Source organism: Panthera pardus, unplaced genomic scaffold (assembly GCF_024362965.1).
Source record: "Panthera pardus isolate Hobbes unplaced genomic scaffold, ASM2436296v1 HiC_scaffold_1, whole genome shotgun sequence".
In the NCBI taxonomy this organism is placed as follows: Eukaryota; Metazoa; Chordata; class Mammalia; order Carnivora; family Felidae; genus Panthera; species Panthera pardus.
Window position 1 is genome coordinate 12,916,514 of NW_026526654.1, and position 24,050 is coordinate 12,940,563.

At 43.4% G+C, this 24,050-nt stretch overlaps 1 protein-coding gene across 3 annotated transcripts in view; it reads right to left on the reverse strand.

Moving 5' to 3' along the window:
• The window catches only part of MYO16 (myosin XVI), a 609,969-nt gene that overhangs the window by 475,657 nt on the left and 110,262 nt on the right, over positions 1–24,050 (reverse strand). For 2 of the 3 annotated variants that reach the window (XM_053889213.1, XM_053889198.1), the window contains exon 1: positions 14,662–15,185. The exons of the other annotated variant lie outside the window; for it this stretch is intronic. In XM_053889213.1, the coding sequence (XP_053745188.1) occupies positions 14,662–14,689 (28 nt within the window). In that variant the 5' untranslated portion in view covers positions 14,690–15,185. Of the gene's footprint in view, positions 1–14,661; positions 15,186–24,050 lie in introns of those variants that run through there. 3 annotated transcript variants of the gene reach the window in all.

Below are 24,050 nucleotides of genomic sequence, written 5' to 3' on the forward strand. Positions count from 1 at the left end.
GTGAATATTTATTGTTATAATTATAGTGAATATTTATTATTATATATTACTTATTTTAAAATAATACATTTTTAACTTTCAGGAAGCTTCCCCCCTCTGCTCCTATATGCTGTGCGCGAACATTCCCGTCAGTTAGTCAGTCCTCAGTAAACGAAGTGAGGGCCTTCAGTGCACGTGGCTATGAACCAAGACATAAAAAGGTAGAAGCAAATGTCCCTGGTCACAAAGATGTAACCACACAGTTGAGCATTCATACACATGAGGGAAAGTTCCGGCACAGTGACAGTACTCTGTGCTTCTCACGGGGTACATGCCAACATGGCTGACCACCCGCAGAGGGTGTTGACCCGCCGGACCAGAGAGCACACTCCTTGAGCAGGAAGGTTCAGTGTCCCCCCTCGGATGCTAGCACAGACCAAGAAGTCCAATTCTTGCGTTTTAATTTTTCCAGCTCCACGTACCTGACATGGGTGTGAAGCAGTTTCCCCGTACAACCCTATTCCCACGACTAACTGGACACTTCAGTGAACATGCTTCCCTTCTCTCCGCCCCCCCCCCCTTACAGACCACGCACCCCTTTAGGGAAGGACCGCCTCTAGTTTTGCTCAGAGGTACATCCACAGAGCACCCCAAGGGGCCTGCCATGCAAGGGACTCGACCTTTCATTCACTCGTTCAAATATACTATGAAGAGCCTGCTACATGCAAAGTTCAGTAGGCACACATTTGATGGCTACAAGTGTCATCAGTCACCGCACTGCACACCTAATGCTTATTCCCCAGGGTAAAGAGGACAGTCCTAAACATACCTAGCTTTAAAGAAAAACAGATAAAGCGCTACGTTAATTCTGATGTAAGGACAATTGAGTACTTGGAGGCCGAGTACAACTCCGTGGCATGTGACCTGAACGCTGATAACAAGCAAAATCTGAAAATTCAAAGACAAGAAGACATTTCTCCATTTCAAATGGGGGGGGGGGGGCAAAAACAGAAGAAAGGCAGCAATCACAGAAAGCCTGAAATCATTCACAGAGTTCATTTGGATCAACCCAAACACACATTAAGGCGGAAAGTCGAAAATGAGACTACAGCAAGTGGAATCAGAACATTTCCAAGGGAGGAAACAGTCCTCCATTTTTCACTCTGCCACAGGGAGCCACCGAGGACCTGTCAACAGCATGTCCAATCACAGCAGTGGGATCTGTGGAGAATCAGGAAGCTGATGGAGGAGCTCGTAGGGCAGATGGGGTGGGAACACGCTTTCTCGGAGCTGAGGCGTCAGGGTCCCAGCCTCACCGGAGCAGGACCTCCGTGGAAAGCATGGGAGGTGAGAACATTAGGAGAAGAAAGACTAGGGGCTCGAACTCATGAACCGTGAGATCATGACCTGAGCCGAAATCAAGAGTTGGATGCTCAACCGACCGAGCCACCCAGCCCAAGACAATTTAATCCCACGCCTTATAAGGATTTCTTTCTCACACTGTCTTTATAAGCAGCTCGGTATGTGTGCACCACAGTCACCATTGGTAAGAACTACCATGAAGCCTTTACCCCAAGAGTCCACGCAGACCAGTGAGATGGTGCTCCTTACTCTTTGGGAGGTCTGATGGGGAGGGGAGCAAGGAGGTCTGTGCGAGACTGATGTCTCTGCATGTCCAGAAACACACTGGGGCCTTAAGAAGGGGCCAAGAAACGGAGTATGTACTAAACGTTACAAGGTTCAGAGGTCACTTGCAACACAAAAAAATTATTGTAGACCAGGGAAATATAGAGCAACACCGTTTAAAAGATGGTTTCATTAAAGCATATTAATGATGGTCATTGTGTGAACTAATTACTATTGATGACTTATTTTCATTTATCAAATATTACTGTGTCATTAACATGTCCCCGATATTATTTTTTTTAGAAAATTTTTTTTAGAAATTTTTTTTAATTTCTTTTAATGTTTATTTATTTTTGAGACAGAGGGAGACAGAGCGTGAGTTAGGGAGGGGCAGAGAGAGAAGGAGACACAGAATCTGAAACAGGCTCCAGGCTCTGAGCAGTCAGCACAGAGCCCGACGTGGGGCTCGAACCCATGAATCGTGAGATCACGACCTGAGCCAAAGTCGGACGCGTAACCAACTAAGCCACCCAGGCGCTCCATGTGCCTGATATTATTAATGTGAATTTGGTTCTAACACCAAACCAGGTTCATTGGATGATTGCTCTTTCTTTGCCTGAGGGGCTCCATACCCTGCCAGACCGGGTGCAGCCTCAGCATAAGCAGGTGATTTAGGGAAGACTCGGTCCTGAATACAGAGACGGAGGGATGCATGGTGGGTAAAGGGAGTGGAGGGGGAGAGTAATGAACTTCCTGACTTCCACAGATACCAGCAAAGTGAATAAGGATGGTGTTATTGGCTATACTTTTCAAACGAGGACATCAAGAACCAAGCCCTAGAGAAATTAAGTGAAATGCTAAAGATTAAACAGAAAAAAAACAGGGCAGTTGTTGAAACATGCTAGGACTGGCCCAAGTGGTCCTATAAGTAACAGGTGGCTGTGGAAGACACAAGCTGCCTCCATCACCCACGGGGCCATGCTTGTGACCTCAGTTCACCTGGACAGAGAGTGCCATGACACTTTGCTGGGCCCATCGTCAACTGGCTTCGTGGCCCACCACACACGTTTCTACTCCATGGATTCCAGGTGAGAAAACAAAGAGGTTAACACTTGACCAGGATCAATCTAGCACCGTATGTTAATTATACTGGAATTTGTTTTTAATGTTTTAAAAAAGACTTGTCCAGGATCTCCCAAGATGAGAAAAGGCAAAGTGACGTGTGATTCTAGTCACGAGTGCTCTGTGGGAAGGGTTTCAGTCAGTCCCCAGAGCTGAACCTCACAGGTAAAGTTGTTCAGAGGAGAGCATAATGAACCAGAAATTTAGGAAACAATTCAACCTTCAAATGATTTTCTCCTCTCAAAGATACTCCACAGAATTGGCTTTTATGTGCTTAAAATACGAGGCTCCAAGAGGCATATCCCTCATCCATGTCAGATGTGTTTTCAGCCACTTAGATAAATGTCTTCCTCTTCTGCTAAAAGCCTGAATGAAAAGGAATGGCCAATTGATTTCCACAAAACCATTCATTCATTTATGTCTGTCTCTGCTGTCACTCCTCCCCTCCAAATAATAAATAATTCAAGCCTCTTCTATCTTCTCCTTACTCAGAGGACCCTGAAGCTTTCGCCTTTTACTTATTCCTCCCTTGACCACTTCCTATGAGCCAAAGACCTTTTTTATGCTGAATCAAACAAAACTGGGAGCAGTACTGAGAACGTACCATTGATTCATGCGGTGTCGTAGTTCCCCTTTGGCTTTGTATCATCCTGTTTCTAAGTGGAGCGCGGCTCCCAACTCACTTTTTTTAACGACATCTATCTGCAGAGATGACATGTTTACTGAACTGTCCACAACGACCTCTAGAGAGTTTTCAAAAGATATGTCAATAAGAATCATTCCAACAGACTCGGTGCGTGTATGACACTTTCTCCTTAGAAGGGAAAAGAAAACCCTACTGTGGATTGGAACAGAAGTTTTCAAAGCGTGGCACAAGAGGGTCGTTTCCATATAATGACCGCTCTTAGAACATGATGTTAGAGGTACTGATCTCGCATGAGTTTATTTGTGGCAATTGGTGAAAACCTGTTTCCCCTACGTCAAGGTTCTTCTGAAACTTCAAGGTCATCACCGTTATCGCCATTGTTTTGTCATTATTTTAATTTCTCCAGCAATTGGACGATGCTCAAAGAGTTTTTTTTGTTTGTTTGTTTGTTTTCAGTCCCAACACATAGCCTAGAATGACAACAAGTGGAGGCATAGATGGGTTTGAGTTTTCAAAGATGAAGAAGTAGATACAGTGAATTAAAAACCCAAGTATTTCCTAGCTTAAAAAAAGAAAAACTTTTTTTGAGAACCACATCTCCACCCACCAATTGACCTTAATCTCCTTTTTCTTTTAGAAACCAAAGCACATAGTTGAGGCGCCTGAGTGGCTCAGTGGGTTGAGCATCCGAATTTGGCTCAGGTCATGATCTTGCAGTTCATGGGTTCAAGCCCCACATTGGGCTCTGTGCTGACAGCTCAGAGCCTGGAGCCTGCTTCCGATTCTGTGTCTCCCTCTCTCTCTGCCCCTCCCCTGCTCCTGCTCTGTCTCTCAAAAATTAAAATAAAAGATTAAAAAAAAAGCACACAGTGGTTTTCAACTCCTCTCCGATGATGGCTCAAGACACTACAGTCTGAATGCCACTCACTCTTGTCCATTGACACTGCTCCTTGTCTGTTGTCCCAGTAGATGCTCCTCAAACATGTGCCCTAATCTTGTCACATCACACCGGCTGCTCAGCAGACCCTGCCTCTGACACTGTGATGCTCGTGTTCTTGACCAAAGACCTCCTCCTCCCTTTGCGAACGCCTTTCGTCTATCTGCATCCCAGAAGTGTCTGACCTGAGCCATGTGTCTCCGTTGCCTAGCTCCTCCTGTAGCACGGCTGAAATAAAACCAGTATGTTCATTACCCTGTGTCTCTAAATAGACATCTCCAGCCTGACGTCAGACCCATATATACAATTGTATCCTGGGCAGCTCTCCTTGGACATCACGGGACCCAACGTGTCCTGGCCTGTCTCTCTTTCTCTGGGGCACAACTGAGCTTAATGAAAACACCATACACATAGTCGTTCAAGCGAAAATATTAAGTGCCAGTCCTGAATATTCCCTCTCTTTCATCCTCTGCAACTCCCAAATCAGTCCTATAGCCTAAGATTCCTTAGTACTCAAGTCTCCTTCAAATTCATCCACTGTTCTCCATTCTGAGGTCAATGACCAACACGGACTTCCCTCCACCTGGGTGTGGACTGCCACAAGAGCCTCCTAGCTGGTCTCCCCCACCCCACTCCTGCTCCCCTCCTCTTGCTCTCCATAGTCAACCCCACTAACACCAAGCTTTGCTCTCCACTCTAATGGGTGAAAGATTTTAATGGATTCCAATTACTCTTAGGAAAGATCTAAACATGGTTACATAGTGTATTGGGCCTTCACGATCTGGACATTCAGGCTTAGGAAGGGAGAGTGTGGACCGAATTCGGACGTTCCAAGTTTGAAGAGCTGGTAAGATACAGTGGCCTGCTTGGGTTCTGACCACATGTACATAGAGACCCTGATAAAAGCAGAGCCACAGATGTTTTCCTGGAATCTACCCACAAAGATGCTGGAAATGAAATAACCGAAATAAGACACATTTAAAGAAAAAGAGCAAGGCAAAGCACAGAAATTTTCACTAATCAGACAGCAAGTTCTGTTCATTCTTTCCCATAAATACTTCTCAAATCAGACTACGCCTCATCATCCCTATGGCCACCATTCTGATTTCAGCTTATTCTCCTGTCTGTTCCCCTTTCCAATCTCCCTTTTAATCCACCCACCATATCGCTACAGAATGACAGTCCTGAACGCAAACCCTATCACATCGCATACTCTTCAAAAATCACCCCGTGAACTCTCTCGTGTGATGAATACCATAAAAATGCATCCTATCTGTCCAAATATTGCACATTTGTTCTCCCCCCTCCCCAACGTGGGACTCTGTCTGTTTGTTCTTTGAATGCACCATGCACTCTCCATGATGTATGTCACAGAGAGCGTCTCCTCTGCCCAGGTTCCTCACCCGTCCATCATCAGTAGATGCCGCCCCACCCCCTTCCTTCAATGCCTGCTCGCTCACTTTGAGAAGACTGGCCCTCTCCTCACACGCCTTCCCCAGAGCAGAACCAGGCACCTTGCTCTGCATTCTCCCCTAACTCCAAATTACAGAAACATGAGTGCTCACTTTCCAATCTCCCCTCTAGACTGTGAATTTCCCGCACCAAAGAAACCTATCCACCCGTAGAAGCTGGGTGTCCTGCATCATGTCTGGGCATAAGTGAATGATGGAAACTTTTGAAAGCAACAGGTGTGAAGTAGGGAGACAAGCAAGGAATCTGGAAGAAAATGAGTCAAAGAGTTCCACCGGCACTTTTTTCAGTCAAGGAAAAAGTTAAGAAATTAGAGATGATCACAGAGTCAAAGTAGGTAAACATTTGGAGGTAAATGAGGCACATAAAAGAGTTTGATGTTTCAATGCAATAATGAAGCGGGAGCTAAAACGTAGTCATTAGGTAGGAAGGCATTTGAGGGGCGTATATAAATACCTATTTAAAGAAGTTTGGAAGGTAGAGAGGGAGGGAGCCAAACCATAAGAGACTCTTAAAAACCGAGAATAAACTGAGAGTTGATGGGGGGTGGAAGGGAGAGGAGGGTGGGTGATGGGCATCGAGGAGGGCACCTGTGGGGAGGAGCACTGGCTGTTGTATGGAAACCAATTTGACAATAAATTTCATATTAAAAAAAAAGGTAACCTTCAATTTAAAAAAAGAAAGAAAGAAAAGTTTGGAAGTAAAGGTAAGTGGACTTACAGACCCTTAGCTTGAACAGATAGGAGCAATGAAATAAAAAATAGTATTTATCTATGAGTTTGGAAAGTATTAAAAAAGTGTTTAGAAAAAAAGTTAGCTTCCGAGAGCCTAGATTCTCTGAATTAGCAACATGTCCATCCCGGCCTCAGGGCCTTTGCACTTACTACTCACTCTGCCTGGCACACCCTTCCCACAGATAGTCACATCCTGGTTCTTTCACTTCATTCAGTCACTTAGAGGTCATCCTTTTATAAACTATTTAAAATGGACTTTCACTCCATTCTGCTGCCAGATCACTTACTAAATCTTCAAACTTCTTTGTTTTCTTCACATCAGTTGCTGCCACCAAAATTTTTTTTATCTACATCTGCTTGTTGACTAGCTTGCTCTGTCTCACCACTGTAATCGGAATTTCAAGGCGGGAGTGATGTTAGCTGCCTTGATTGCCCTTGGATTCTTAGCCTGCAGACCAGTCCTTGGAAAAGAATAGGAATTCAGTATATCTTTACCGAATTCATAAATATAGGAATGAATGGGATAAAAGAAAAAATGTAATCAACTTAATCTATTCAACTCAGTTAAGTTCCCATGGCATGCTTATGTCTCTAAGGTGACATGAGGTGTGAGGCAACCACTGGGAGCATAAAAAGCCCCCTTTCATTCACCAAACAACCTACAGAAAGAGAGGGCATCACATTAGACTAACAGATGTCAAGTGAGACCACAGGTGTGGAACCCTCCGTACATAATGATAAGCCTTGAATAATGGAAGGCCAAAACTGCAGCAACACACAAAGAGACTGGCATTGGATGCACCCCTGGGACACAGCAGCCATGACATTCCCGAGTCTGTATAAAAAGTGAAACATACGAACAATGCAGTCAAATGTTGAATAACAGACATATCACTGTACTGATTTTATCATTTTATACATATTCTTCAGCTGTTCACTTTACAACTGATAACAGAAATATATATATACATGAAATATTTTTATATTTCTATATTGTCATATAGAGAGATATAGATTAGATTTGGAGTTGTACATAGATATAGACATGTGACATTAAACATAAAGATCTTTATGGATGCCTGGGTAGCTCAGTCGGCTAAACGTCTGACTTTGGCTCAGGTCATGATCTCGCAGTTCGTGGGTTCAAGCCCCGCATCAGGCTCTGTGCTGACAGTTCAGAGCCTGGAGCCTGCTTCAGTCTGTGTCTCCCTCTCTCTGTCTCTACGCCCCTTCCCTACTCATGCTCTGGCTCTCTCTCTCTCTCAAAAATAAATAAACATTGGAAAAAAAAAAGATTTACCTTCAGCAGCATATTTAATTTCTATCTTTTTCTTAATTGTGTTAGGTTGAGGGGTCCTAGATTATCACTAGTATGAGAGCTTTATTCATGTTTTCTTTCATTTCGATAACATTCAATAAAGCAGTGTTCACAAGATATTAACTCATTGTTATAATTCTTATATAAATACTCATATAATATTAATGCTGTTATAAAGAGAAGTATCCATTTAGAACAGTTGTGCTATGTATTAAAACTAATTTTAGTAGAATCGTAGGTGCTATTGATCTACAGATCTTATTCTAAGATTACAAAATTTGGGGCACCTGGGTGGCTCAGTTGGTTAGGCATTCGGCTTCCGCTCAGGTCATGATCTCGTGGTCCGTGAGTTCAAGCCCCGCATCGGGCTCTGTGCTGACAGCTCAGAGCCTGGAGCCTGTTTCGGATTCTGTGTCTCCCTCTCTCCCTGACCCTCCCCCATTCATGCTCTGTCTCTCCCTGCCTCAAAAATAAATAAACATTAAAAAAAAACTAAGATTACAAAATTTAAATTGCAAGGTATGGGGCACCTGGGTGGCTCAGTAGGTTATGCGTCTTAACTTTGGCTCAGGTCATGGTCTCATGGTCCCTGAGTTCGAGCCCCACATCGGGCTCTGTGCTGACAGCTCGGAGCCTGGAGCTTGCTTCAGATTCTGTGTCTCCCTCTCTCTCTGCCCCTCCCCTGTTCTCTGTCTCTCTCAAAAATAAATAAACATTTAAAATAATAAGTAAATAAATAAATAAATAAATTGCAAGGTGAATTTTTTTTAAACCTGGTTGAGAATTTTTTTTCACTTCAGATTAGTTGAACAATTTAATACTGAATGAAAACATAAGTATTTGAGAACACCTAACAAAATATTTTAAAAATCAGAACAGTATGCTTATGAACGAGGCAAATAGATCAGTGTAACTGAACAGAAACTAGAAATTTATGAAAGGACATTTTGGAATTAAAACATGACAAAAATGGAATTACAATTCAGTGGATACGACACATATAGAAATAGAAGGGGGTGACTTTGATCTCACACCACGCCATACATTAACTTTTACAAGGATCAGAACTTAAAATATAAAAATAAAAGCTTAAATAAGACAACGACTAACCATTTAACTTTAAAACAGACAACCAAAAGCAATAAATAAAACCAAAATCCATAGGAGACATTGTTTCTATAAATTACTACAATTTTAGATGCCAACCAACACCCAAAACAAAAACACAAGAGAAAAATAGGAGAGCTCTCTTCAGCACACGCTCAAGGAAATATTGGTATTTCCTAATGTAAAAGATAACATACAGTTGATAATGAAAAGTATAAACAATCCAATCAACAAATGAGAACAAGTATGAAGAAACAGGGCTCATAAAAAATGGGGGGAACTCCTTCATTATTAGTAGAATAAAATTACACCTTTGGGAGAAGGTGCTGACAGCATCTGAAGAAGGACCACATTCCGGGATGCCAGAGATGCAGGGATGGGCTTTCTCTGCTGATGGTGAGAATCTGAAGTGCCACAGCCTATTGGAGAGAAATCTGGCAGTTTCTACGCCACTTAAAATGGCACAGACCATTTGATTCAACAACACTGCCCTTGTGAATCAATACTTTAGTAATAGAAGCCCAAATCTTAAAACATAGTGTTTTATTTCCTATCAAAAAGGGAAGTCTAGGGGCACCTGGGTGGCTGAGTCATTGAAGTGTCTGACTTGTGGTTTTGGCAGTTCACAGGTTCAAGCCCCACTTTGGGCTCTGCACTGATGGCATGGGACCTGCTTGGGATTCTCTCTTCTTCTCTGTCTGCCCCTCCTCTGCTCATGTTCTCCCTCTCTCTCTGTCTCTGTCTCTCTCTCTCTCTCTCTCTCTCAAAATAAGATAATAAACATTTTTTTTTTACAAAAGAGAAGTCTATAAATAAATGGCTTAATAAATAATTCACACGCTATGGAATATTACTTAGCAATCAAAACAAAAATAGTTAGACATATTTACCGGCCAGAAAAGATGTCCATGTGGTTAAGAGAGAAGGGGACACATCTGAGTTAAAGGTAGTTATTGGGAAAATACACATGAGGTTTAAAGCCACAGGAATGGATGAGTCAACCAGGGACTTTGCAAAGTGTCAGGGCCAAGCTCTAAGAAGAGAAGCCCGCAAGGATTCAAAGGAAGAGCTGCCACTGAAACAGGAGAAAGTCCCAAGAATTGTCAAAGAAGAGGCAGAAGTGGAGTGAGAAATTAACGAACATAAGGAAGGACCAGTGTCCACCGGATTTTGCCACATAAAGAGGGTTTAACTAATATGGATTCGGTGGCGTGGTCAGTGGAACAATCTGTAGAGTCAAAGGGGGAGTGTGTAGGCAATTTTTCCAAGAGTGACCATGAAAGCAAAGAAATGCATTAGCGGCCAGGAAGGTCAAGGGGGACTGATTCCCCAAAGTAAGTATATTGGGCCCTGTATGTACAAAACACCTTCCGAGGAGAAGCGACTGAGGGAGCAGAAAGCAGGGGTAACTGAAGGAGGGAGGCAAGAGCGGGTAGGGTTTAGAGCACCGTGTCTTTCTTTGGACACACACAGAGCAGCAACTCATGGCAGGCAGAGGGAAATTCACACACCAGCACCTTCACAGACTTATCGGTGGGAAGATGCCCAAGTTGCATCTGACGGCTGTTTTCTTGGGCGGGAAATTTAAGGATCTTCTAGGTGTGAGCAACCACGCGCAGCACGGGAGGAGCGATGGGGACGTTACCATCGGACACTGACATGAAACGAGCCTGCGTTCGCCCGGACCTCGCCTTCAGGGATCATCTAGCAGCTAGGTGTGCGCACACACAGGCCGGGCTCAGCTGGGTTAGGCATGCGTTGCTTGAGTGCAAGGGGGAGGTGAGGCCAAAGGAGTGGTTTCGTGGAAGGACCACAGGCCTGACCTGGGCACAGGGTGCGCCCAGAGGGTGAGGCGGTCCCGGGACCAGCCTCCCGGCATGCCGGTGGGCTTGCAGCATTGCAGCAGGGGGGGAAAGGGGGGCTCTCAACACCTGAACAGCAGGCACAACCAGTGAAAACGAGCAGGGAGGACCTTTCGGTGGAAGGAGCGTTTATGAAGACGAGCGAGGAGAGGAAAACTAAGGTGACCTTGGTATTGTGGAATTTTTTTAATATGCAAAATAGCAGCCTGTGTTGTAGAATTCATCTTTGGGTGCCGGGAGTGAACTAACGGTTCTGGAGTATATTCATGTGAAGTAGCTTCCGCTCCCTTCCTACTGCAAACAGTGCTGTCCGGCCCCACAGACTCGGAGAAGTAAAACCGGGAGAGACACAGGCCAGGCACAGGTCCTGTTCCCGAGGCACGGAAGAGGCCGGAGCAGGGCGGACCTCACGCTTGTGCCCGTGGTGAACAGTAAGTCCAAGGACAGCTCCGGGCCTTCATGTGGCCCAGAACTCTCATTCCTCCCTCCCGCTCCTGCCTGCACCTCACTGAGGCACCTGCCAGGTTCACTCGCCACCCACCAGGCGTGACTCAGACAGAATCGCACGACAGACCCGTCCAAATGCACTTCCTGGCCACAGAGATCCCGGAAGCATCAGCACTTTCTGCGGTGGTGCTCCAGAGGTTTCCAGCGATATCATGCTTCCATGGGAAATTCTTATACTCTAGTTTTCAACTCTTCTATATAAGAGATATGGAACATGCAGAATTAGGCCAGAGCCCACGCCATCCGAAAGGAATGTGGGTGGAGATGTGGGTCCAAGCGATTTCTTCCTCTATATATTCTCTGACATGCTCTTAAAGTTTTCTTTCCGACTATGAAAGTAAAACATGCCGGGGCGCCCAGGTGGCTCAGTCGGGTGAGCGTCAGACTCTTGATTTCCGCTCAGGTCATGATCTCACAGTTGGTGGGACTGGGCCTCAGCACAGAGTCTGCTTGGGATTCTCTCTCTCCCTCTTTCTCTGCCCCTCCCCCGCTTGCCCTCTCTTTTTCTCTTTCTCAAAATAAATATACTTAAAAGCATTTTTTTAAAAAATAAAACATGCCCACTATAGACAATTTAGGCTAATTCATAAAAGTAACAGAGAATTCCATAGTTATAATTAATTACACAAATAATTATATTCAGTATATAGTCATAATTAATATCTAATACTTATGTCTTCTATTTATATATGAATAATTATAACTACAATAATTATATGATATATACAATTATACTTATAAAAACTGAGTATTGCATCAGCTAGACTTCCACTGTTAGAATTTGAGTTTAGACCTTTCAGTATTTTTTTTAATGTTTTTTATTTATTTTTGAGAGAGAGAGAGACAGATAGACAGACAGACCGTGTGGGGAGGGACAGAGAAAGAGGGGTACAGAGGATCCAAAGTGGCCTCTGCACAGACAGCACCGAGCCTGATGTGGGGCTTGAACTCACAAACCGTAAGATCATGACCTGAGCCGAATTCAGACCCTCAACCGACTGAGCCCCCCAGGTGCCCCTAGACCCTTCAGTACATACATGCTTTAACACTGAATAATGAGTATTTCCCCAGATGAAGTTAAAAGTTCCATGTAAGCATTCTTGATTGGTCTCCCGACATCCAGACATAAGGCTCCCTTACTAGGCCCACAGGGGACTCTTTCTCGCAAGTTCTTACTCCTGCCCTGGAATTCGACCACTTCCTGCATTGCTACCTGGTTGCAAGCGGGCACAGAGTGGCGACAAACCAGGGCCACAATGAAAAGACGGGCATGTGGACGCTGATGCCAGGAAGAGATGACGTGAGGAACACAGGCCAATTCGCCTTGTCAATAGATCATTCCCAATATGAGGATCAAGGGAACACAATACGGAAACACCTGATCCACTGAGAACAACAACAAAGCTGTGGATTATGATCCTTATCGACAAACCCTCTGACTCTGTATGCCCCCCACTTTTCCTTCTATATTCTTTTCATCCTCCAAGATCCAGCCCAATTGTGAAGCGCCCTTGACCAGTGGCACACAATGAAATATAGTTTCTGACCTCCATTAGCACACCATACCAGTCCGTTTTTGACATTTCCCTGTTTCTTTTCCATTTTATAGATATTACCAAACACCGAACGTAGGACGTGGTCCGATCTTTTGTAAGCAGTATGCAATTACTTTGATAAATTCATCAGGAGCGTTTTCCCCAGGTATTTGAAACATTTCACTGTTCTTTCATTTTACATTTCATCTAGGCTGCAAGAATTAACTCCAGTCACTACCATTGACTAGACATCATCGCTTCTTTTAATTTTCTGAAATTCTAAACTCAAATCATGCAGCTGAAACAAAAGTAACATAAGGCAGGAAGGGGCAGCTTCACGTTGTATTTGGTGACTAACTGCTCTCGGAACCGCCCCAATTCATGCCCCTCTGTCCCTCTGTCCCTCTGTGCTTCTGCCCAGCTCTCCCGGCTACCTTCCACCAGGTGTGTTCACTCTGCCCGGCGATCACCCAGGTTCCTTGTAGAAATGGTGCAGAGGGTTGAAGGGATTTCCTCTGCAGAGGCACAGGAAGGAGAAATAATGACACTGTGCTAATGCAGTGCTATCCTACATATATTTCACCAAGACAATAACCCCAGGATTTCAGGGATTAAAACAAAAAAACTATGCTCATAATTCCTAAAGCTGCTGCACATCCCCAATTCTATCAATGAAAGAGTTAATCTTCAAACTTACAAGCTGATCAATGAATTCCTTTTGGAACTAAAATTATCCTGCAAGCCAGACGCATGCCTCTTTGGGGTCTGGTGAAGAGTAAGACGTTTTTTGTTCTCATTAATCATAGATTCTTTTTCATTCCTATATACATCCCCCACAGAAGACAAAAGAAAGGTAGAGATTTTTTCCTTCTCAGTTATCATTATCTTTCACTGTCCTTTAGTGCAAAACTCAAGATCCGTTCAAAATGTGTTCCCTTGAACAACGTTACTTTACATGGAACATGTAATGAATGTCCTTTGCCAACCAAACCCTCCTCCTAAGAGGAAACCATTTTCTACTAATGTCATCTGTCACTTTAAGACGAGGACATACATGTACAGAAGTTTTCAGAAGTGCCACAAGAGAAAGCATGTGTGTCTGGCAAGCCATTTTTGCTATAAATATGTTTCCCTCTTCATGATTATCTTCCAGAGAAGGTTCAGATGCAGCTTTTTATCTAGCTCAGAAAATCGTTAAAAAAAATCAGGCATTGAAGAGAGCCTTTGTGGACTCATCAGAAAAGCCAGTGACAAACTGTTTTCACCATGCTAGCGTCCATGCAGAGCATTTGGTACAGATGTCACTCGAGTCCCTGAGCACTCCAAGGTAAACGATGCAAGGACAAAAGTTTACAGTCAAGGATAATGGGAAAGATCAAGCTGACAAGTTGAGCTTTGAAGCAGGAAGAAGCAGTAAAATTTGAAAGAAACACAGTAACCAAATGGTTTCAGCCCTACATTCGTGAACTAAGTTTTTCTGCAAACACTGCATTATCATAGGCTGATACCCAGAAATATCCTAAAAATCCCTTTTCACGAATTGCTAGGTGTTTTTTTTTTAATTGCTGTGTGTATATTTCCTGAAAAGGTCAAGTTTTAAAGATTTCTGTACCATCAGTATTTGGATCACAGTGTAACAATTTCTGAACCTGAAATTAAGAGGAAATACATTCAAGCATGTAACACATCTTTCAAAGTCACCGTTCCATGCCCCCCTTCTGCATGTGGCATGCCGGAAGACCAGCCCTGATGCTGGCACCTGCACAGAATAATATTTCAAGAAGACAGCCATATGAGCAAAATGTCAAGCTTACTTACAGCACTTGATAAAATGATAGTGAGACATCTTTCCAGCTCAGACAGCAATCTCGCTCCGGGTTCCAGCATTGTCTTCGGCTACAACTGGAGTCCCCAGGCAATGCATTATTCAGAGCCCTTCCTCAGGTAACAGTTTACCCCGGGATGGATTATCGAACCGAGGCTCTGTTCCATGATCCTGCAGAAAGCTTCAAACTCATTCGCATGCCGCAGCTGGAGTTCGGAGAAGCCCCTCCCGGGTGGATCTGGGGCCACCACTGCTGCACGTGCTATTGTAGCGCCGATGATTGACAGGGCTCCGAGTGCCACAGTCCCGGGGATCGTCCGCTCTAATTGGTGCGCACATGCAGCCACATTCTGCCCGCACAGAGGTGCTGCAGTGCGGCTCGCCTGGTCCTGCCTGTTAATGGCTTTTCAATAGCTTGCAAATGGCAGCAAACTAGCTGATGAGTGGGCTGGAGGCAAGAAACCCAACCAGGGATCCTAAATCTTATTCGTGCACATTGTCCGTGAGCCCAGTGTGACCAGATTCCTAGCCGGTGGCACAGCACACTATTTTTAGTTACCACCAGTTGCTGTGTGTGAACACGAAACGGAGAGCAGGACCTCAAAATACCACCTCTTAGAATCGGAGGTCGTAGGGTCCGCCTCTTCGTAATGAGGAAATGACATTCCATTTCACAACACATCTTTTCGGTTTTCTACACGCAGAATGTCAAACTTCAGTTAGCCCCCAAAAAAGCTTTTGGTTTGCGAAGCTTTACAAATTTAGGATTCTGCTACCTCTGCAGACCGTGATGGATATCACTGTACGACCGGATGAACGAAGTCTGACTGAATTGGAATCCGAAAGAAAGAGATATGTGGTCTTCAAGGATTACTGCAATAAGAATAAATAACATGCTTATCCTGCAATAGCCACGTTAGCAGAAGACGAAGGTCATGTTTAAGTCACTTACAGAGGCAAATTAATTGTTCTTATAAATTGAGACTTTTTATCATGATCTCTGCAGGTGATTTGACACAGTCTAGAATTTGTGTTTCGGATTTTGAGGGCATTGGAAAGACAAATATGAACAAGTAGGTTAAATGTGTACATCCTTTTATGGCAAAAGCTTAGGTGTGGGATTCCCTTACTAAGCATAACTTTAAGAGAAACACCTCCATTAAGCAGAAAGCTTATAAAATGCAAACCTATGCAACAAAGGGTCGTGACTTAAGTTTTCAATGAGAAATCATTCCAGCCATTAATTTTTTTTTCTTAATGTTTATTTATTCTTGACAGAGAGAGACAGAGTGCGAGTGAGGGAGGGGCAGAGAGAGAGAGAGGGAGACACAGAATCCAAAGCAGGCTCCAGGCTCTGAGCTGTCACCACAGAGCCCGACGCAGGGCTTGAACTCATGAACCTCGAGATCATGACCTGAGCCGAAGTCGGATGCTTAACCTACTGAGCCATCCAGGCACCCCCGTTTCAGCCATTTAAATAGTATGATGTCTAGAAGAACAAGTTCAAGGTCTGGGTCAGGACGACCCAAGTTCAGATCCAGATTCGATCACTTAACTGGAGTACCAACTTGAACAAGTTATTTTATCTAGAGCCTCAGTTTCCTCACGGACACATGGGAAGTACAATTCCTAACCTTTGTTCCAAAGGTCGGAAAAACATCTACAGAGATTCTAGTTTGTACTGTCGGCATGCACTAAAAGGCTACCATCAGCATTAACAAGGAAACGACAGCATATACTGAATGACTGCAGTGGACACAGTAACTTGTTTTCCCGGGAACTGGAATGAGGATTTTGAACTGTTACCAGTCATACGTATTCTTCATTCATTCTCTCATTCATTCATTCATTCATTCATTCATTCTACAATTAACTATTGCCTTTATATACAAGGAAGATACAGCCTACTATTTAAGATTTCCTGTCTGTTTCAAGAACACACATGCCTGTTACCCAACAGAGAGCCAGGCTCTCTCTCACCTCGTGACAAGTCTTCATATACACAGACAGGAATTATGTGTATGAATGTGGCCCAACATCGCTGGGGAAGGTGCTATCTACCTAGATATCACTACGCCCTCCTTTACACAAAGGTATGTCGTCCACCTACCTTCCCTAAATATACAGATTTCTTACTTTTCTGCAGGTTGCATGTCTTCACATAATACATTCTCAACAAACGGCATAAGACAACTGAGCTCTATCACACCATTTCCTCTTCGAAAGGAAAAATTAATGTAGGAGACTCAGATTAAGCATGGTGTGTGCTTGGCAAAGAAAATATGCTATTGAAACTAGGATTGATTGGGGCCCAAAAATCTGTTATTAACGAACACAAAACCCCCTCAAGTCAGAACTCTAAACAAAATCCCCAGTGAACACTAACGTCTCTCCCCATACTTGAGGGGCTTGTTACCAAATGCGTTTGTGATTCTCTGTTTCATTTATTCCACAGATATCTGGCAAGTCATTGTCCACTGAGACACCGGGAAGGCTGGTGTCGTTCCTCCCCTCATAGCGCTTGTCACCTGGTGAAATCTAGACAGTCACGCAGGGCAGCGCAGGGCAGTGCGCTAGAAATTACAAGATGGGAAACATGGATCTCTGACCCAAAGGAGTAATATACGATCCGCTTAGAGCTGAAGGAGCCTACCCTAAGAGATGTATTCTACCTTTATTATAATACTCGGGATCTGCTTCTTACGCATGAGCTGGATATATAGATAATTCCCCCAGATTAAGAAGTTCTCTCCTCTCTTTTATCTCTGAAAACCACATACTTGTATTCAAAACACTAGTAGAAGTATGTTCAACCACAGAGAAATACAGCTTTATGTTTATCTTCATTAGGAAACAAAAAAAATGTATGCAGGCATTAATAAAAACAGAAAATAATTCTGGCTCTCTTCACTTCACTTCCTTTTATAAAATAGAAAACTACTGGTCATTTACAACTGGTTAGTATTTCATGATCTCTGCCCACCCCTAAGAAGCACAAACTCAGTGTTAGGAGATCAGACTGAAAGGTTCAGGATTCTTTGGATCTGATACAGTAAACATAACATCACCGATGGTGATGGTAGTCAGGAAAGACTTCGATGGATTAGCTGCATTATTAGTAACTTCTCTTGCTGACTGTGGTCAGCAAGTACATTAAAAGAAGTTGCTTTTCTCAGTCACAAAAGTTACACCCTCACAAAGCATTTCATTATCTTTCAGAATTATCACAATGACCCATTGTTCTCTTTGAATGTCACACATAATATTTCAAAAGCAATTTGGAATAACAGAGAAATTCTTTTTTTCTCTTTTATGCGCCCAACAGCTGCTCACTATTCACACTATTTCTGATGAAAACACATGATTTCTTCCTTTCAAATGTTAGCATCATTATACACCAGATTTTTTTTCAAATAACTTCCTGGCCCCCCCAAAAAAAATATATGAAAGGAGAATGATTCTTATGCCAGACGAGCATTTGAAAATTACGCATTTATTAAATATCTTTTTTTTTAATTTTATTTTTTATTTTTTAAAATTTACATCCAAATTATTACTAAATATCTTTTAAAGTGGCATGTGTGAAATACACCAGTTTCAAAACAGTTTTCCTATGAAAGCTCACAGGTGAGATAGCATTCTGCTTAGTCCTCTATTGGGACAGATCTATTATGCCAGTCTTTTCATAGACAATTTCTACATCTAATAGTCCTGTAAGTTTCACACTGTATCAAACGATGGGAGTAAAACTCAAGTTTACAAACACCACTAGTTTATGTAGGGTTCATGTATGTAGTAAATTACTATAAAAATGCCAAGTGAGGCTATAAATCCATGTGTAAATTGTAATTCAAATTCAAGCTCTATGATGTAGGCATCTTTGCCTCTGCTCTGGGAATAGGTGGGGGCAGAGAAATATTGGGGTTTGGTGAAACAAATCACACACAGGTTTTGCTCCATACGTAACCCCCACAAAATGGCTGGGAATTAAATTTACAGCATCACCTGTCATGCATACTGAATGCTTTTAGTCTAGTAGATGGGAGCCACCGCCTTCTCTCCTAAGAATAATGGTGGTTTAGTAAGTGGAGGCCCTATAAGACTTAAGGGGGCTTTTTCTGAAGAGTACAGAGAAAGAACAACGTGAGCTGTCAAAAAGAAAGAGCATCACCAAACTCAGTATTTGCTAGAAAATCGGTCTCATTGGTCATCCCACAGATGCCTCGGGACCAGGATCAAGCCTGCCTTGCCTGACTGATCAGACCCCCGCCTTTCTAACCGGCTCCCTCTTCATAGTCTGCCACCTGTTGGGACTGATCTATATTTCACCCAGTATGTTAAATCACTGGCTCCCCACCTTCAAACAGTCCCACAAATCTCCTATCAGAACAAGCAGACACTTAACTTAGATGCAGGCAATCGTGGGGGAACAGAGGAAGGAATTTACAACCTGGATCTGCATGGCTGGAAAGACAGGACAGGTTAACATGGACCACCCTTTCTATAACAGCAGAGCAGTTGATGATGCTAACCCAGCTGAGCACTGCTTAATGCCTGAATGTGAACATGTAATATAAAGGCCGGAAAATATTCATCAGTATTAGCACTAATATTTTCATAGAAGAGCAATGCAAAGTAAAAAAGAATGAAATTTTAAAATTGTTCTGGAGCACCTGGGTAGCTCAGTCAGCTCAGCCCCCGACTTCGGCTCAAGTCATGATCTCACGGTTCGTGAGGTCGAGCCTAGCATTGGGCTCTGTGCTGACAGCTCAGAGCCTGGAGCTGCTTCGGATTCTGTGTCTCCCTCTCTCTCTCTCTGCCCCTCTCCCACTCTCTATGTCTCTCTCAAAAATAAATAAAAACATTTAAAAAAATTTTTTTAAAAATTGTTCCACAAAAGAGAAGATGCTCTTTATGTAATGCAATATAGAGTAATATAACTTATGCATATATGTGCACTGAAATGGATATATATATATATATCAATTTATACACACACACACACACACACACAGGCTATATGTGACTCTCCAGTTGTTCCATAGAGGCATCTGGTTACTCACACTCCCTTTGTGATTTCTATCTCCCTAATGAAAATGAAATGCTTTGGATTCTAATGAGCATGAATTAAATGAGCTATCTAGGAGAGGACACCTGCAAACCTTTGCAAATGGATTCACCTGAACATTACCAGCACTTTGAAATCTTCTCCAGCGTGTGTGGAGCAACCATCCAGGATGACCCGCCCACTTTCAGACATTGCTCTAATTCACCAAAATTTCACAGTGAACACGAGTTTGCATCCCTACCCGTAAATGAGACACGGACAGTGTTAATGTCTGTACGACTGCAGTAGGTTTGTGTGTGTGTATGTGTGTGTGTGTGTGTGTGTATGCAGGTACAGGTGTGCAAAAGAGGAAGTAAGCATTCTCTGCCTTGTTTTTCAATCCATTTGCGGGAGTACACAGCTTTCTGCAAGTGGCGGGCAGCCAGAAGGGACTTTCCATGACGACAAAGGTAACTGCAGAGATCACCAATGGCTTAAGTAATGAGGCTCAACTAGGTGGGCAGACATATTCACAATTGTCACTAAGGAGACAATTCCGGGGCAGTATTTTGAGGATGTAAAAGATCATCTCGATTTTCCTGAAAAATATGAAAGAAATTTTGAGGAAACTGACTTTGGAGCCTCTCCTTCCATCTTCAGTAATGGGGGCAGCTCTCCATAACTACTTCCACATACCTTCAGTCGGGGCTGTCGAGTCAAGGAGCACTGTCAGCCTTGGGCTAATGGTTAACATGCCCAAGGATACAATCACACCTTAGAAGGTAAAGTTAGAGCATAACTCTGGGGAGATTTGGGGAGTAATCACCCCAGACTCATTTGCTTATAATATATTATATTATATATTGTTATATTTTAGGGTGTTATAACTGGAGACTTTTCTTCTTGCTGGAGAAGAGTTGTTAACATATTCTCTCTCTCTCTCTCTCTCTCTCTCTCTCTCTCTCTGTCTGTCTCTCTCAACACCCCCCACTTTTCTGTCCCAGGGATAACTGGAGGAACTTCTCAGAGTGAAGCTATAAACACAGGTAAAACTCTGCAGGCAAAATGAAGCCCCAAGAGCAGATGGCACCTCCTTTCTATTACCAAGGCTCCTCCAGTGGGTGGCCTCTTCTTACACTGACCTGCGGGAACAGGCTTAGATCTGAATCCTGTCTCTGCCACTCCCTAAAGGTCACACTACCTCTTTGAGGTTCAAATTCCTCAGATGAAAACTGGGGATGATGATACATACTACACAGAATTCTTATGCACAGGCTGGCTAGGCACTGGACCTTCCCAGCCATTATTTTCCAAACGACGTGTACACGCCTGAGTTCCACTGACCTAGTGCTATCTTTATATTATTGAAAATATTTATTATGTGATCTGCCCCGAAGACATCACCACCCTTTGGTATGGCCGTGCAGACATCCATGACTAGTGAAACCCAATCTCCATAAACATTTATTCCATGTGTGTTATGAGCCAGGCACCAAATACATGGCTCAGCTTCACAGAATTCCATCAATCCTGGAAACACGTGCATGCACTATGCATGTGACAGTTACAAATAGGGCCTAGACCCTGCCCTAGGGAGCTTACCAAGATTGTAGACCAGGAAGTAGGAATTATTGAAAGACTCTGCACGGTATCTTGAATGCACAGTCTTATGAAGCTGATCACCAAAGCTTGAGGGTCTGGATAATACTCCTGAAGAAGGGGCGTCTCATCAGACACCCGAGCGTGAGTGGAAAGAAATCTGGCCAAGGAGGTGGGCAGACAGGGTGACATGGGGACATTCAAGACAGGCTCAGACTAAAAAACAAAACAGTTGGGTGTGACTGCAGGAGAAGTTCCTGGAACGGCCAGGTGACAGGTGAACCCAGGAAAGTCAGCAGAGTCCAGGCTGGAGACAGGGGTGAGGTGATTCTATTCCTTCACGTGGGTGCTGGAAGGGGATGGTGAGAGGTACAATTTATGAGCACCACTGGCTGGAGGGAGACGTGGCAGCAGGAGACAACAAGCAGGGCGGGGTGGGGGGGAGGTCATCTCAATGGGCACCTGTGCAGGGAACACACGGCAGGGGGGCTGGAGGCTGGAGCAAAGGTAGTGGGGCGTGGGGAGAGCAGACGGCACATCCTTCAACCAAACCAGAAGCCCCTTCACCTGTGTCAAAGTCCCCTCCCTGAGTTTGTTTTCTTCTTTATAAGCCCTCCTTTTCCGACTTTCCCAGCATCCTCAGAAAGGGCAGACTTAATATGATCTAATGTGCCATTTTCACTGACCTCCCGTCACCAATTCTAGAATGATCTCTAGGAGCCCAAACTCCACAAGTTCTGCTCCTAGAAATGTCATCAGAAGAGAGTCAGGGGCGCCAGAAACAGTCACCCGAATTATTCCTCCCCCTGTTTTTCACCCCTCCCCTGTTGCCTTCAGGGTGGCTTGGGTCCCAGATATCAGAATCGTCCTGAAACCCAGGTAGTCAAAAATATAAATACACACAGTGTCATTCCCTTTAGCACTTCCAGAATAAATATTCAAATCAGTCGTACAGAATAAGTAAATCATGAATAAGCTTCTCGGTGAACAGTTTTAGGAAGTGACTTCAAATTTCTTCTGAAGGCTTAATTTCGTACAGCAATTAAAATGTGCTTAGCATGTAGCAAGCACTATTCTCATCACTATCACGTACCAAGTTACCTAATCTTCATAACCGACCTCCAGAGTAGGTACTATTGTCTTTTTCTTTTTTTGAACAAAAGAAGAAACTGAGTCACAAAGACTAAGCAAGATGTCCAAAATCACACAACAACGAGAGCACATGATGGCCCACCAAGACGCTCAGGCCACAGTATAAGTCACACCCTCTTTCAAAGCTTGGGGATCAAGCCTTCCTTTCAGATTCTAGAGCGCATCAGAGACTCTCAAACCTGAGCACATACTTCTTCCGTGTGGAACGTTCCTTACTGCCTTTCGCACCACCAACCTCCTTTGTTTGATTAACTCAGCCCTACCTATTATGTACCTAATAGAGAGAGAAGAGAGAGTGAGGGAAGCTGCCCATAGAAAGGACCTACAGAGAAGGAAAAGGTGAAGAAGGCAAGAAGGTGGGGAACAGAAGGTAGAAAACAAGCAATTGGGGATCAAACATGGGTGAATCACCTCCCCTTTCTCTGTCCCCCACCCCTTGGTTCTTTGCCTGGGTGAACTATAGTTACTTACGAGGGCCATACCTTCTGCTTCTGCATCCCATTATGGATTATTTATGTCCTATGTGGGCTTTCTCTCAAAATGCTAATATGATGCTAATACAATGATGTTTACTCTTAAGCCCTAGCATATCCATCATGGCAGCACTGCGGTGTGCAGGGTCAGTCAACCATGAGCACAAACGGAAGGGAAGTGTTAAGAAAAGATCTACAGATAAGTAGTAGGACTTACTAGAGGGAAGAGGGATACATTTTTATATACAGGATTTAAGAGGCAGAGGTAGGGAATTTTAAATTCATATAAAGTAGCTAAGCCATAACAACTTTAATAGACTTTTCTTTCAATTTAACATAGTACAGCTGCTAGCAATCATAGGCAGGCTGTTAATATTATAGAATTATTTTCAGAGCACGGAGGATGTTGATACACATCTCTAGACCCCAATATGGAGGTGTTAATTAAGTGGTTTAAGGTAGGATGTAATGCCATGGGCGCGAAGAAATATCACCAAAATAAAACTCTCACATGAACCTGACAGGGTATTTTGAGGGTGTCAAATGCATAACTCTTCATTTACATGAAGTTCAAGACCATGTAAAACTAATTTGTGAGGACAGAAGTTTTAAAAGTGGACTATTGCAGAATGATGGAAAGGTTTCATATTTTGATCAGGCATGTTTTGACACAAATATAAATATAGAGAGATATAAAGATATACGAAGCTTTGAGCCGTAAGATCCATGCTTTTTACCATATCAAAATTACATCTAAAATGTTTTTAAGGATCACAAAAAGTAACATAATTCCAAACACAGCAGCAAGAGGTATATATAGCAAAAGAGATTTCCAAGGGGGTATAAAACAAAGGTAGTTCATCTTACATTTATCGTTTCGACAACCACTGGCTGACAGGCTCCACAGATTTACGCAGATGCATATACTTATAAACACAGACTAGTCACTGCCCTTAAGAGTGATTTCCTAGCATGGTAAACTGGCAATTATAATAGAATACGGTCAATGCAAAAGCAAACTATAAACACAGTGTCATGGAAGCTAAGCGGTAAGTGTCATTCAGGAAGAATGGTGCTCACAAGAGGTAAGAAAAGACGGTTTCCAGGACAG